This window comes from Rhododendron vialii, chromosome 5a (assembly GCF_030253575.1).
Source record: "Rhododendron vialii isolate Sample 1 chromosome 5a, ASM3025357v1".
Taxonomy (NCBI): Eukaryota; Viridiplantae; Streptophyta; class Magnoliopsida; order Ericales; family Ericaceae; genus Rhododendron; species Rhododendron vialii.
Genome location: NC_080561.1, coordinates 8934661 through 8947915, shown reverse-complemented (window position 1 = coordinate 8947915; position 13255 = coordinate 8934661). Strand labels below are relative to the sequence as shown.

General features: G+C 38.3%; 2 protein-coding genes and 1 long non-coding RNA gene across 10 annotated transcripts in view; 1 reads left to right on the top strand and 2 right to left on the bottom strand.

Moving 5' to 3' along the window:
- Nucleotides 1–5179: 5179 nt before the first annotated feature.
- Nucleotides 5180–6053, bottom strand: LOC131327525 (uncharacterized). Its single transcript, XM_058360681.1, has one exon. The coding sequence runs from the start codon at nt 5744–5746 to the stop codon at nt 5180–5182; it is 567 nt and encodes a 188-aa protein (XP_058216664.1). The 5' UTR covers nt 5747–6053.
- A 1587-nt stretch (nt 6054–7640) lies between these two features.
- The window catches only part of LOC131325667 (probable LRR receptor-like serine/threonine-protein kinase At3g47570), a 90546-nt gene continuing 84931 nt past the window's right edge, over nt 7641–13255 (top strand). For 2 of the 8 annotated variants that reach the window (XM_058358032.1, XM_058358031.1), the window contains exon 1: nt 7642–10514. In XM_058358032.1, the coding sequence (XP_058214015.1) occupies nt 7820–10514 (2695 nt within the window). In that variant the 5' untranslated portion in view covers nt 7642–7819. Of the gene's footprint in view, nt 10515–11430; nt 11873–12496; nt 12758–13255 lie in introns of those variants that run through there. The other 6 variants (XR_009199781.1, XM_058358038.1, XM_058358034.1 and 3 more) reach the window with 6 other exon arrangements.
- LOC131325718 (uncharacterized) overlaps nt 9107–13255 on the bottom strand; it is an 87523-nt gene continuing 83374 nt past the window's right edge. The window contains exon 2 of the long non-coding RNA XR_009199796.1: nt 9107–10999. This is a non-coding gene — a long non-coding RNA (uncharacterized LOC131325718). The remainder of the gene's footprint in view (nt 11000–13255) is intronic.

The following is a 13255-nucleotide window of genomic DNA, read 5'->3' as shown; positions in this document are numbered from 1 at the left end:
GCCTATTAAGGTGGTTAATTGGCTGTTAAAGGCCCATGGCATATGCTTGGTGCTTCTTACTCTTAATTGTGCAGGGTCATAACATGGACCACGTTTCCTTTCAGTAGGAAGTATAGTTCAAGGAAAATCATCAGTGGAGATTTCTCGACAGAAGCAATACTATCCCATAATTATCGACAGGGAATATTGCATCTTAGATTCGAAGCCAAATATGGTTTTCGACAGCGGAATTAAGCCTTGAAGGCTTTGTTATATCTGTCGAAAAGTGAAAAAAGTTGGTGTAAAATTTATCTAAAACTCTTCGAGAGTTTGGGGCATAAATGTTTACATCGTAAAGGTTATCACCCGTCAATATCGACAGAGGGGTGATTTAAAACTAGTTAAATTATTCACTTGGGTTGCGTTAGTACTTCACCCAAATGAATAAGGGGGGCATTGTTTGCACCATATATTTTACCGCCTGTCGATGATCGACCGAAATGTGTCAATTATGAGAATGCTTCATATTTTATTATTTCGTATTAATAATATAACTAGTTTTTATTTCTTTTATTTGTTTGTATTTTAATAAAGTGCAGGACATGCACTTGGTTTACTCCTACATATTTGGAAGTTTAAAGGACACATGTTATTGTCCTACACATTTGGAGGTTGAAAAGAACATTTGGCATACTCCTAGTTAAATTATTCACTTGGGTTGCGTTAGTACTTCACCCAAATGAATAAGGGGGGCATTGTTTGCACCATATATTTTACCGCCTGTCGATGATCGACCGAAAGGTGGCAATTATGAGAATGCTTCATATTTTATTATTTCGTATTAATAATATAACTAGTTTTTATTTCTTTTATTTGTTTGTATTTTAATAAAGTGCAGGATACTTGGCTTACTCCTACATATTTGGAAGTTTAAAAGACAGATGGCATTGTCCTACACACTTGGAGGTTGAAAAGAACACTTGGCATACTCCTACACACTTTGATGTTAGAGGGAAGTTATTTGGACAAGTGGAAGCAAAGGAGAATGAAGAGTATTTAAGAAGTCAGGAAGTTATTTCCTACACATTTTGTTTTCCTATAAATAGTCTTTTTAGGCCTCATTGTAAAAGAAACACAAAAACAACTCTAACATGCCTTTATCTTTTCTTTTCTAGGAGTAGTTATAACGTAGAATTGTTCACTCGGTTATCTTAATCGATTGTTCTTCTACTTTGGAGATTAATAAAGTCCATTTTATTATTCTTCTTCCACAATCCATCCACTTCATTGTTTGTTTCCAAAAACGACCTGAAAACGGCAAGAAACCAAACTCCATCTTTACACCCCACATTCCAACAAATCACAATATAGTTTCTCCATCGATTGGATAGAAATCAAAAAACTAGGTAACAATAGCAGAATTAAGCCTTGAAGGCTTGTTGAAAAGTGAAAAGATTGTGTAAAATTTATCTAAAACTCTTCGAGAGTTGGAGACATAATTATTTACACCATAATAAGTTATCACCCGTCGATATCGACAGAAGGGTGATTTAAAACTAGTTAAATTACGTTAGCCCTTCACCCAAATGAATAAGGGGGGCATTGTTTGCACCATATATTCATCGCATGTCGATGATCGACCGAAAGGTGGCAATTATGAGAATGCTTCCTATTTTATTATTTCATATTAATAATATAACTAGTTTTTATTTCTTTTATTTGTTTGTATTTTAATAAAGTGCAGGACACTTGGCATACTCCCTACACATTTGGAAGTTAAAAAGACACTTATCACTGTCGTACACACTTTGAAGTTGAAAGGAAGTTATTTGGGCACTTGGAAGCAAATTAGATGAATGAAGAGTAGTGGGAAGTTAGAAAGTTATTTCCTACACATTTGTTGTTTCCTATAAATAGCCTCTTTTGGCTTCATTGTATTCCCCCCAACAAATCAAAATCTTAACTTTGTTCTTAATTTTTGGCATTACTAACCCATTTATGTGTTATAATTAGGAGTACGAGTAGGATTAACTTAATTTTCTTACTTTCAATGAGGATCCATCCTTCTTAATTGTAATTCTACCTTGGAAAAATAACAAAGTCCATTTGTTATTTTTCTTCCGCTCCACCCCACTTCACTAAACCATCAATCCACTCTGCCCAATCGATGGGTCGATTCTGTTCTTGAAGATTGGCGGGTGACGGTCTTCTTTTATGAGTCAATTTATCACCACCAAAAAATAGCATTTGATTCATTCGCCATTTCTCTTCCGGTGAAGTCCTGAAATATGGCAAGAAACCTCAAATCCGTTCGTGGAGACAAGCCACATTCGTCCTTATTTTTGTTGTTGGCATTGTTTCCTGAAATCTCTGTTGATTTCGATCAAAGGAAAAATTGGTAAACACTACTGCTGCTCCTTCTTGATTTCTTTGATCACAAAATATCAAAGAATTTAAAAGAGAGAACCAAATAAAAGTAGAACATGGAGTAGAAGGTATAGCTAGGAAGTAGAAAGAAAATTTATCCAATGCTCCTCATGGTGATGCAACTAAGAAAAATTATTCAGTGCTTTGCGCTTCTTTTTATTTCACCAAAAATGTAACTTGTAGAATGGATTTACCAAGTTTGGAACGTAGGACCTTATATGTCTTTAGCCAATATAACTTTGCCACTTGAACTACACCAACACTTTCGTCCTTAATTGCTCCAAGTTTATAAATTATTCATTCTCGGAGTGCACTTGTTCAACCAACTTCTGAAGTTTGATATTCTTATCATTAGGATTTGTATGTATTTATGTTTTGAAATGGAAAGTGATGTGTTCTAGGATATGGGTTCCTTGATCTCTCTCCTGATTTCTGCATGTAGTTTTTTTTTTTTTTTCCCCAAAATCGACAACCCAACCGGACCCGACAACTCCAACCTGATTAGTGGTTTGATCAGTGTTAGGTGCACATTTCAAAAATCCAACTAAAGTCAGGTCAGGTCGGGTCCAACCCGACGCGAACCCAACAAAACCCGACTGTGGCAGATTCCACGAGGTTCCGGCTGTGTAGGCTGAACGGCGGCGTAGATATCTGCTTGTGGAATTTGGTGGTTATGGTTTTGTGGTCTGGTAAGGCTGTGCTGGTGGTGGTGGACGCCTGGGCTTCGGTGGTCAGCGACAGGCGGCAGAGGCTTTTTTCTGTAGTGGGGCTAGGTTAGGAAGTGGTGTCTTGGGCTGGGCTCAGTTCTTTTGGACTGGGCTTGGCCCATGTATTGAGTTGAATTTTTTTTGATTTGGGCTTTTAGGCCTCTTGATTTTTCTGTGCTGATTATGTATGATTTGGGTTTTTAAACCCATAGGGTGTTGGGCTTCGGCCTCTTGAAGTGGGCTTTGTCCCTTATGAGTGTCCTTTGATTGGTTTCTTGCCAATCATAGGGATTGGGCAAATTTGTTTGTTTTAACATGGAGTTGTTTCGAAGATCCTATTAGTCTTATGACAATTTGAAGATTTTTTTGCCGTTCAAACAAAACCCGACTGTGGACAACCCTACTCTATATTATCCCACAAGAGTGAACATATGTGTTTCATTTTTTAACTGTAGACCAATTTCTTATTGTAAAAATGTGAAGGTAAATTTTTTGATGTAACAATATTTTTGTATACTTACTAGATTGACAAAAAGACAACAGATAAGGTTATCTTTTTTTTTATCAGCAACAAATAAGGTTTTTTTTTTCTTTTTTTTATCAGCAACAAATAAGGTTATTTGTGTGAACTCTGAATTTTGTATAATATCAATATAACCAACCGATATAGGTATCTATCCAAATCTATACTATGTATTATCCCAAAAGACTAACAGAGATAAGGTAATTTACGTGAAAACTGTATTTTGTACAAGCGTAATAAACTCAACAAATATGGTTATTTGTCCAAATCAACATATGTGTTCCATTTTTTTTGAGTTTAGGCTGATTATTTGTTGTAAAAAAAGTGGAGGAATTTTTTTTATTTTTGTTTAGGAAACGAAATAGGAGGTAAAATTCATTTTGCTAAAAATTTCCAGACCCAACAAAATTAAAAGAAAAAAAAAACTCCAAACCATAATTGTAATATCCACAATTGTGAAACATATTTCATCGGTGCATTGAGATTTGGGTGTGAAAGAGTTCAATGCCAGCCATAAAGATGGCTTTTGCTTGTCTTGTCTCACCGTAACAAGCTGAGTTAGATGGGCCGAACCTGCTCTTTGGGGTTCATAATTGTCCGACATGGTGGAAAAGAAAAGGAGGCTGCTTTTGCTTTAGCAGGATAGGATGGATTTCTTTTTTGGTGGTGGGTCCGGAGTAGGAAATCGAATCATAAGCGGGTAGGTCATCATATAGTGGTAATTTTCATGAAAAGGCAGAGGTGTCATTTGGTTGGAAGCGGGGGCTGCTGTCCGCTTGGGGACAGCAACGTGCTGCTGGGCTCACTTTCGGGATCTACTTCCGTCTCATTCTGATGATCAGAATCGTTTACTTTGTAAAGCTCGTCGAGTAGAATAACTTTAAAAAAAATTAGCGTAATTGGAAATCATTAAGTGCCTAATCGGAACTTTTTTATCTTGCAAAGAATGGATCCGAAACACTGGATCAAATCCACTGTAATCCATGGATCGAGAGTTATATGGGTTCCGATCAGGCACTTAATGATATCCAATTAAGCTGATTTTTTAATAGTTGTTCTACTCGACGAGCTTTACAAAATGAACGATTCCGATCATCGAAGTGAAACCGGAGTGGGCCCAGCAGCATGCTACTGTCCCCAAGGGGACAGCACCCCCCCCGGTTGAATCAGGAGTCCCACGGTTGTTTTTACGCTAACGGTGAATAATAGCGCTTGAAATAATTGCTATACATGGGGGTCGCGAGAGAGAGAACGCAAGGAGAGGCGCGCAATTGAGAAGAGAGACGGTGTATTTTTGTCAAATCAAGGACCTTAACCGTAACGCTTTTAAATTAGTGGACCGTAAAGCTTACTAAAATCTAAGCTAGACTAAATGGCCCAATAAGCACCTACTTTTGGACTTAAAATCAGAAGTTAAAATTAAAAATTATCATTAAATCAGAAGTTGGATAATGGTTTGATTAGTTAGAGTAAAAGTAGGAAATTAAGGCCATCCATAGTGATATAATTAAAAGTCAATTGTTTTTAAAGTTAACAATCATCATTAAATTTCAATACAAGGAAGTAGGAACAACACAACTTTTTTTTTTGGGCCACAGTTTAAGAGAGATTTTATTAAAACCAGGAAACAATGAAAATCAAATACATCATATGGGGCTCTCATCCTCACAAAGTAGATAGAAAAGTCAGGATTCCATGAACAGACTCTACTCCCTCTCACAACATTTTTGGCCACAGCGTGTGCCACTGAATTGTCACCTCTTCGAACAAAGCTCGCTTGCATTTCTACAAACTCTTGCTTCAACCGGTTCAAGTTTACAATTAACACGCCCACCGACGTGATGAAGTCACCTATCCTTTGGATCATGTCAACCACCTGTTGAGAATCACCTTCTATATGTACCTTTTGCATACCGAGTTCTTGCGCAAAAATCAAACTTTCCCTAGCCGCCATTGCCTCTATAATTACTGGCTCCATCAAATGCCCAAAATGAATTGCTCGTGCCGCCCGAAATCTGCCACATGAATCTCTGATTATAATCCCAATACCACTCAATTTCATTTGACTATCCAGTCCACCATCAAAATTAATTTTCACCCAACCATTCATGGGTCTTTGCCATCGAATCTGAACTTCTGTAGCTGCTACCCAACCTGCTCCTACTGGTCTGCGTCCACCTTCATTAGCAACCAGAAATTTGGTTGCCTCCCTAATAGCAGTAGTGCAAGCTTCCACATTTTATCGTTAAAGACGGCGTCGTTCCTGCATTTCCAGATTCTACAAACAATTGATCCCACAGCTGCCACACCTCCTTCTTTTCAGCTATTCCTTACCACCAGCAGATTGTCCCACCAACTTAGAAACGAATCCCCTTGAATCAAGTTCATATTAATTCCCAACGGAGACAACTGCCACACAATCTGTGCAAAGGAACACTAGGAACAACACAATCGATCAACAATTGAAAATTGTAATACCTATAAGCACGGAAAAATTTTCAATGTCTGGTGGGTACCACGTGGTGTCCATTCGGCGCATCCGAGCCGTCCATTGCGTTTTTGGACTGCTCGAATTTGGGGAGAGAAAAAAGGAGACAGACAGTGTTGGGTGAGAGGAGAGAAAATGTTTCAATCCGAACCGTCCAAAAATGTATTAGACGGCCAAATGTGCCGAGCAGATACCACGTGAAATATACCCACCCGGCACCGAAAAAATTCTCTATAAGCAAAGTTAGTGGAGTAAAACTTTACCAGTTTGACTTCGTTATGGCAAGTGGGGTCACCTGACCCCACTGAGTTGGAAATTACCCCAGAATAGCCAAACACGTTTGGGTGAAATTATTGGAAAGTACTATTTAGGTAAATAGTAGTATTATTATTAGTCTGTTGTAATAAATGTGTGCAGTAGGCTTTAGTAGTGTAACGAATATAATTGGTGGTAAACCAATTATATGTTTATACTGTTTGTGTAGGTAATCAGTGATGTAAGCGTCACCTCCTTACGCCTATAAAAGGAGGGGTTCCCCCATTGTAAAGAACCAAGTTAGAAAGCCAGTCAGTGTTTGTAATAATATTACAGTCGCTTGTTCTTATAATTCCTTGTTGTGTTCTCTTTACGATCCTAACCAACTTAGTGTTTGTATTGGTTGAATTTGCCCCAAGAGATGTTATACCTCACCTGAGTACCTTAACAATATTTTGAAGGCAAATTTGTTGTAACGCTATGCATACCACCTGGTGGGGATCACAAACAATGTACTCTCTTCGTCCCCATTTTTTTAACCCTCGTTCCATCCTTACCGGATTTTAAATTGGCATGTTTTTTTTAATTAGTTTTCTTAATTTAGACTAAACTTTTGGATTTTTTCGCCGCCTTATATTATATTTTTTAGTCCATATTTTTATATTTTTTTGATTCCTCTCATCGAGACGAAGGATGTGGTGTAAAAATTCGACGCAAATCTTTTCACGATTAAGAGCAAATAATAAAATAGGCTGTGCCAAAAAGTCAGGAAGATTCTGTAGAAAATCTTGTTTTTATACCAGGTTCCTGAAGCTCTTAACAAATTTTTTCACCCCCTAACAAAATTCTTTGATTCAAAAAAGAAATTTTTCAGTACTGGGTGGGTACCACGTGACCATGCCCACATGGTGCCTGAGCAACCCATCCGAGACGTCCAAAAGTGTGTTGGATGGCCTAGATTGAAATTCTCTCTCTCCTCTCACCCCACCACGTACTCTCTCTCCTCTTTCTCTCTCCAAATCCGAGCAATCCAAAACAGAAATGGACGGCCTGAATGTGCCGAGCTGGGACCACGTGGTACCCACCCGACACTGAAAAATTTCTTGATCCAAAGAATGCCCAAAAAAACAAAAAATTTAATTTCTTTTTCGTTTACTTCATTTCGCCCCAAAACTCAGAAATAATTTCCCCCCATCAATTTCTGAAATAATTTCCCCCCATCAATTTCTGATAGGTGAACACGCGAGGAAAAAACAAAGGGCTCCACCACTTGGAGAAGTGCAAGCTTAATTAGCTCAACCCAACATCCCATTCAAACAACTCCACCAGAAAATTTCAGCGTTCCCTTCCAATTTCCTTGCACCAGCCTCTTCTTCTTCTTTTTCAGATTCAACACAAAGTAAGCAGCAAAATCTGCTCCACCGCAGACCTTACCAACACATGGGTCCGTTACCGCCGCCTTCGTTTTCCCCTTTTCTGTTCATGTTTTTTGTTCTTCTCTTGCTTGTGGGTTCAGTACCCGACTCTGTGCACTACGGGAACGAGACCGACCGACTAGCCTTACTAGCATTCAAGGCTGAGATCACTGGCGATCCCCTCAGGGTACTGAGCTCTTGGAATGGATCCGTCCACTTCTGCCAATGGGTTGGTGTAACATGTGGCCGTCGACACCAGAGGGTCACAAGGTTAATTCTTAGTTATGCAAAACTAACAGGGTCCATTTCGCCTCACATTGGAAATTTAAGTTTCCTTATGATCTTAAGCTTGAAAAACAATAGCTTGAGCCATGACATCCCCCAACAAATTGGCAACTTACGCAGACTGAAATTCATGACACTGTATAATAATTTAGTTACTGGTGAAATTCCTGCCAATCTCTCTCGTTGCTCTAATCTTGTTGACCTTGAGTTTACTGCAAACAGGCTAACGGGAAAAATTCCAACCGAGCTCGGTCGCCTATCTAAACTCAAGCGATTGTATGTTGGAAAAAACAATCTAACAGGAGGTATGCCTCCAACTATTGGTAATCTATCATCTCTAATAAACCTCTTAATAACCTTTAATAGTATTGGTGGGAAGTTACCTGATGGTCTAGGCCGATTGACAAACTTGGAAATTTTTGCAATAGGGGACAACAAGTTCGTCGGTACAATCCCTTCCTCGTTATTTAATATCTCTTCCATTACGGTTTTCGACATCGGAGGGAACCAAATCCAAGGGATTCTTCCCTTGAACCTAGGAACTTCACTTCCTAATCTCGAGTTCCTTGGAGTTGGTTCAAACTTGTTGACTGGATCCATTCCTAGTTCAATATCTAATGCCACCAATCTATATTATCTTGGGCTGCCAAACAACAACCTTAGTGGGAAAATGCCTTCTTTGGATAAGGTGTGTAATCTTCAGTGGTTAATTGCTGGTTTTAATCATCTAGGAACAGGCGAAGCGGATGACTTGAGTTTTCTCTCCTCTTTGATCAATGCCACTGAATTGAATGCGTTTGAGCTGAGCAGCAACGGTTTTGGAGGCGTGTTTCCTGAAGCAATTACCAATTTCTCCATTCGTCTTAGTACCATATACTTGGGGGACAATAACCTGTATGGGAGCATCCCAAGAGGGATCGGGAATCTGGTAAATTTGCAACTACTTGAAACACAGAACAACCATTTGACAGGTAACATTCCTGCTGATTTTGGGAAGCTTCAAGACCTGCATCAATTGTTTATCGGAGGTAATAGATTCTATGGTGACATCCCATCCTCTTTCGGAAACTTATCCTTGTTACTAACTCTAGATCTATCCGAAAATAATCTTCAGGGAAGCATCCCGTCGAGTTTGAGCAAATGCCAGATGTTGATGGAGCTTACGCTCGCCAAAAATAGTCTTAGTGGCACCATACCCAAAGGAGTTATTAGTCTCTCATCATTGTTTTCTCTAGACCTATCTCATAACAACTTGACTGGTGTCATCCCCTTGGAAATCGGGGTTTTAAAAAATCTTGTAACACTAAATGTTTCTGAGAATTTGTTGGTTGGTAATATTCCAAGCAGCCTTGGTAGTTGTGTGAAATTGGCATCTCTTAATTTGAAGGGCAACAAGTTCTGGGGAGTCCTTCCATCAACTTTGAGCCAATTGAGAGGCTTGGAGGATCTAGACATTTCTATAAATGATTTCTCGGGAAAAATCCCAGACTATTTAGAGGGCTTTCATTTCTTACAAAAACTAAATATATCATTCAATGATTTTGATGGAGAAGTACCAAAACAAGGCATATTTACGATTGCGGCAGCTATTTCTGTTGAGGGAAACAAGAAGCTTTGTGGTGGTATACCTGATTTAAAACTACGCAATTGCCAATCCAAGGGATTCACAAGGAAGAAATTTACTCAAGTTGTGAAGTTGGTACTCCCATCGTCCTTTGGGCTTGTATGTCTACTTTTAATGATATATTTCGTGTATCTTCGTTGGTTTAAAAAGAAAACAGAGGTACGATCTTTCAGCTTTTTTGGCCACTCGTTTCCTATGTTGTCTTATCGGAGTCTATTAAAAGCGACCAACGGATTCTCTTCAGCCAATCTAATCGGCATGGGTAGTTTTGGTTCGGTGTACAAAGGAATTGTTGATCTTGATCAAAGTGAAAAACTAGTCGCTGTGAAGGTGTTAAACCTTCAATCCGGGGGAGCTGCCAAGAGCTTCATTGCCGAGTGTAAGGCCTTAAGGAGCATCAGACATCGGAATCTTGTACATGTCCTCACTGCATGTTCAAGTGTTGACTATAAAGGTGACGAGTTCAAGGCTCTGGTTTACGATTTCATGGTTAATGGGAGCCTAGAGGAGTGGTTGCATCCAAATGAGAAAGAAGATGATGCACACAATAAGTCGCAGAGTTTAAACCTTCTAAAGAGGTTAAATATTGCGTTTGATGTTGCTTCTGCACTTTTTTATCTTCACCACCATTGCTCAGAACCAATAGTTCACTGTGACTTGAAACCGAGCAACGTTCTTCTTGACGATGAAATGGTTGGACATGTAGGTGATTTTGGGTTAGCTAGATTCCTTGTAGATGCGACATGTATTGCTTCTGCAAATCAATCAAGTTCTATTGGCTTACGTGGGTCATCCGGTTATGCAGCTCCAGGTAAATGTATCCCTTAGACTCATTTCGTGTTTATATTCTGCTTCAGTTCCTTCGGTTTTAGATTTAATTCACTTCTCCTTTGAGTCTGGTAACCCCTACACAGAAGTAAAGCTGCTAGTTCTTATGTTTTACTCCTCACTGCATCATCTTGCTTTCAAAAGTATTAGAGTTGAGTTAAGTAGAAATTGTCTAGATTGTTTCTTGAAATGGAGATGGAGTAAGTTTCTTTCTTTGTTATAGCCAAGACATATTATCCTAAAAAAAACAACAATTGTATCTTCTTAACTTTACTGCTTTCTTGATTACAGGTTGTACCCACGTTTTTTTTTATTTTAGAGTAGAGCTAGTATATATTCCTAGTTCATTTTACATGAATTGACCGGCATTCAAAGAACACTATCTCCTCAGGTTTCTGTTAGTATCTTTCATTTTCCAGAAAGTAGAGACTTTTTAATTTCTTAATTTATTACGTGAGTACCACAAACCTACAACAAATATAAGGATAATTGATAAGTTATGGTTAGGTAATCGCTACTAAGAAAATTTAGCTCTCTTTGTTTTGATGCTCTGGTAATTAAGGTTTCCTTCTTGTATGCTGGGGTATGACCCTTGGTTTTGTTGTACATTATGTTCAGGCTTTTTAATGAAATATATATTTACTCAGAAAATTCATAATGAACCAATCAGGCATGATTCAAATTAGGCATTTCAGATGGCACATGCAGAACCAAATGATGTTATTCGTGATCAAGCAAGAAGCAAAGAAGTCGAAACAACTCTTTGTAGTCTTATTTGAGACATAAAATTAGGAGAATCCATCTAAGAATTGTCTGCTGAAGTTTCTTTACTATTCTTTGAGAGGCTGCTTATCAAGCAGATTTGCAATATTCTTACCTTTATGATGGATGGATTGTAGAGTATGGCATGGGACATGAAGTATCAACGTCAGGTGATATGTACAGTTTCGGTATTCTCTTATTGGAGATGTTCACAGGGAAGAGACCAACAGATGCCATGTTCGAGGGTAGTCTGACTCTCCACAACTTTGTTAAGATGGCTATGGCTGAACAAGTAGCAAACATTGCTGATCCAACATTGTTTCAACAAGTAGTAATGGGAGAGGCAAGCTCAAGCATCAACAACTCTCAGAATCAAAGCCCAGCTAGCATTCACGAAGTCCAGGAGTGTTTGACTTCAATACTTAAAGTGGGAATAGCTTGTTCAGAAGAACTACCAAGAGATCGACCGGATATCAAAGATATCGTTACTCAGTTGCATGTCATCAAGAACACTCTTCTCGGAGTTAGAGTACACGGAGGAATTAATGAACGCTAGTATTGCAGCTTGATCATGTGCAGGTATGACCCCTTTTTACATTCCAATAACTGTTGGAGGGAAAAACCTGCATTTGGCACTAAAACCACCACAATTTTGCACTCAGCCGGTGAAACATTGGTTTGTTCAGTTGTTGCGCTGACTTACATAAGCGTTTTAGTTCTGTTCAACTTCACCTAGGTTTCTAAGCACCATGTTGTTTTCATTTGCTCCTCTTTACGCCAATTCAAATAGTTCTCACGTAGTCTACAACTATGAACAAAACGTCGGATTTCCATTTCTAATTCAAACTTGAGAATCAGTTAACTAATTATTTTTCTGAACAATAGTGAAGAGACAACAAAGTAGGAACTCTAATGCCACATTTCAATTCAAGATAAACAAATCTCATTTGGTAACTTCAATGAGGCAAGTTCTTGAATAACCTCTGCATCTATCAAAAGGAGGATGTGGTTGTGTTTTCCTCCTCCCTTCTTTTACTGAAAATTGGTGTATACGATAGCATTTTTCTACATATATTCAATTATGTGCACAAACCAACCCAATTTTCAAGCTGCTGCATCTTCGATCAAAGTTAAACATTCCGTAAGTGATTATCTTCTCCCATCAAACTTCTTCAATTACTAATTTTCCTTCTTCCCTCGTAGGTGCTTAAGGTTTGGTACGGGTCTTGAAGGTATCTGTCAAGAGTACAACTTTGTGATGCTGCATATTGCTTTGGGTACGCATTATGCATGCTAGTTTGTTGTTCAATTTCTGCATTTTTTTTTCCAAGTTTATGTTCCTCTTGTGTTTTTAGTTTGTTTCAAGCATGAGAATTTTCTCATTTAAATGTACTATAAAACTTACATGCATGTTAAGTGGGACTTCAATAGCATATATGAGCAAAATGTAATTGTTTCTTGTCACCAATTTCTATTATATATGTGCAAGGTTGTCTCCATCTGAACCAAATTACTTTCTTTGCATTGAATTTGCTACGGACCCATAAGCCACATGATTGAGAATACATAAACCCCAGATAGATATTGAGGAATTGCAGCACCTAATTACAAGCCTACATTACTCTAAAAATTACAATGTGGGAAACAATACAAATATTCAAGTGCCTATGCCTTTTTCATCGCAATACATAAAAAAGGACATGAGATTATTGAAGTTGAAGATCAATTACTCAAAATAGGTCCACTTTCTCAAGTCTTCTACATACAAATGTGTTTCCCTTCGATATTGCCCACAATATCGATATAAAATGCTTTGTCGAGCATGGAGTCGATCGTAGTAGAGGATGGCCCAAAGCTTCCCAAAACAAAAAATTTAACTAATCCAACCTCACAACAATCGACACTTCCTGTGTCCAATATATAAACCTCATAGCAAATTAACAATTATTACAGAAGTCCATT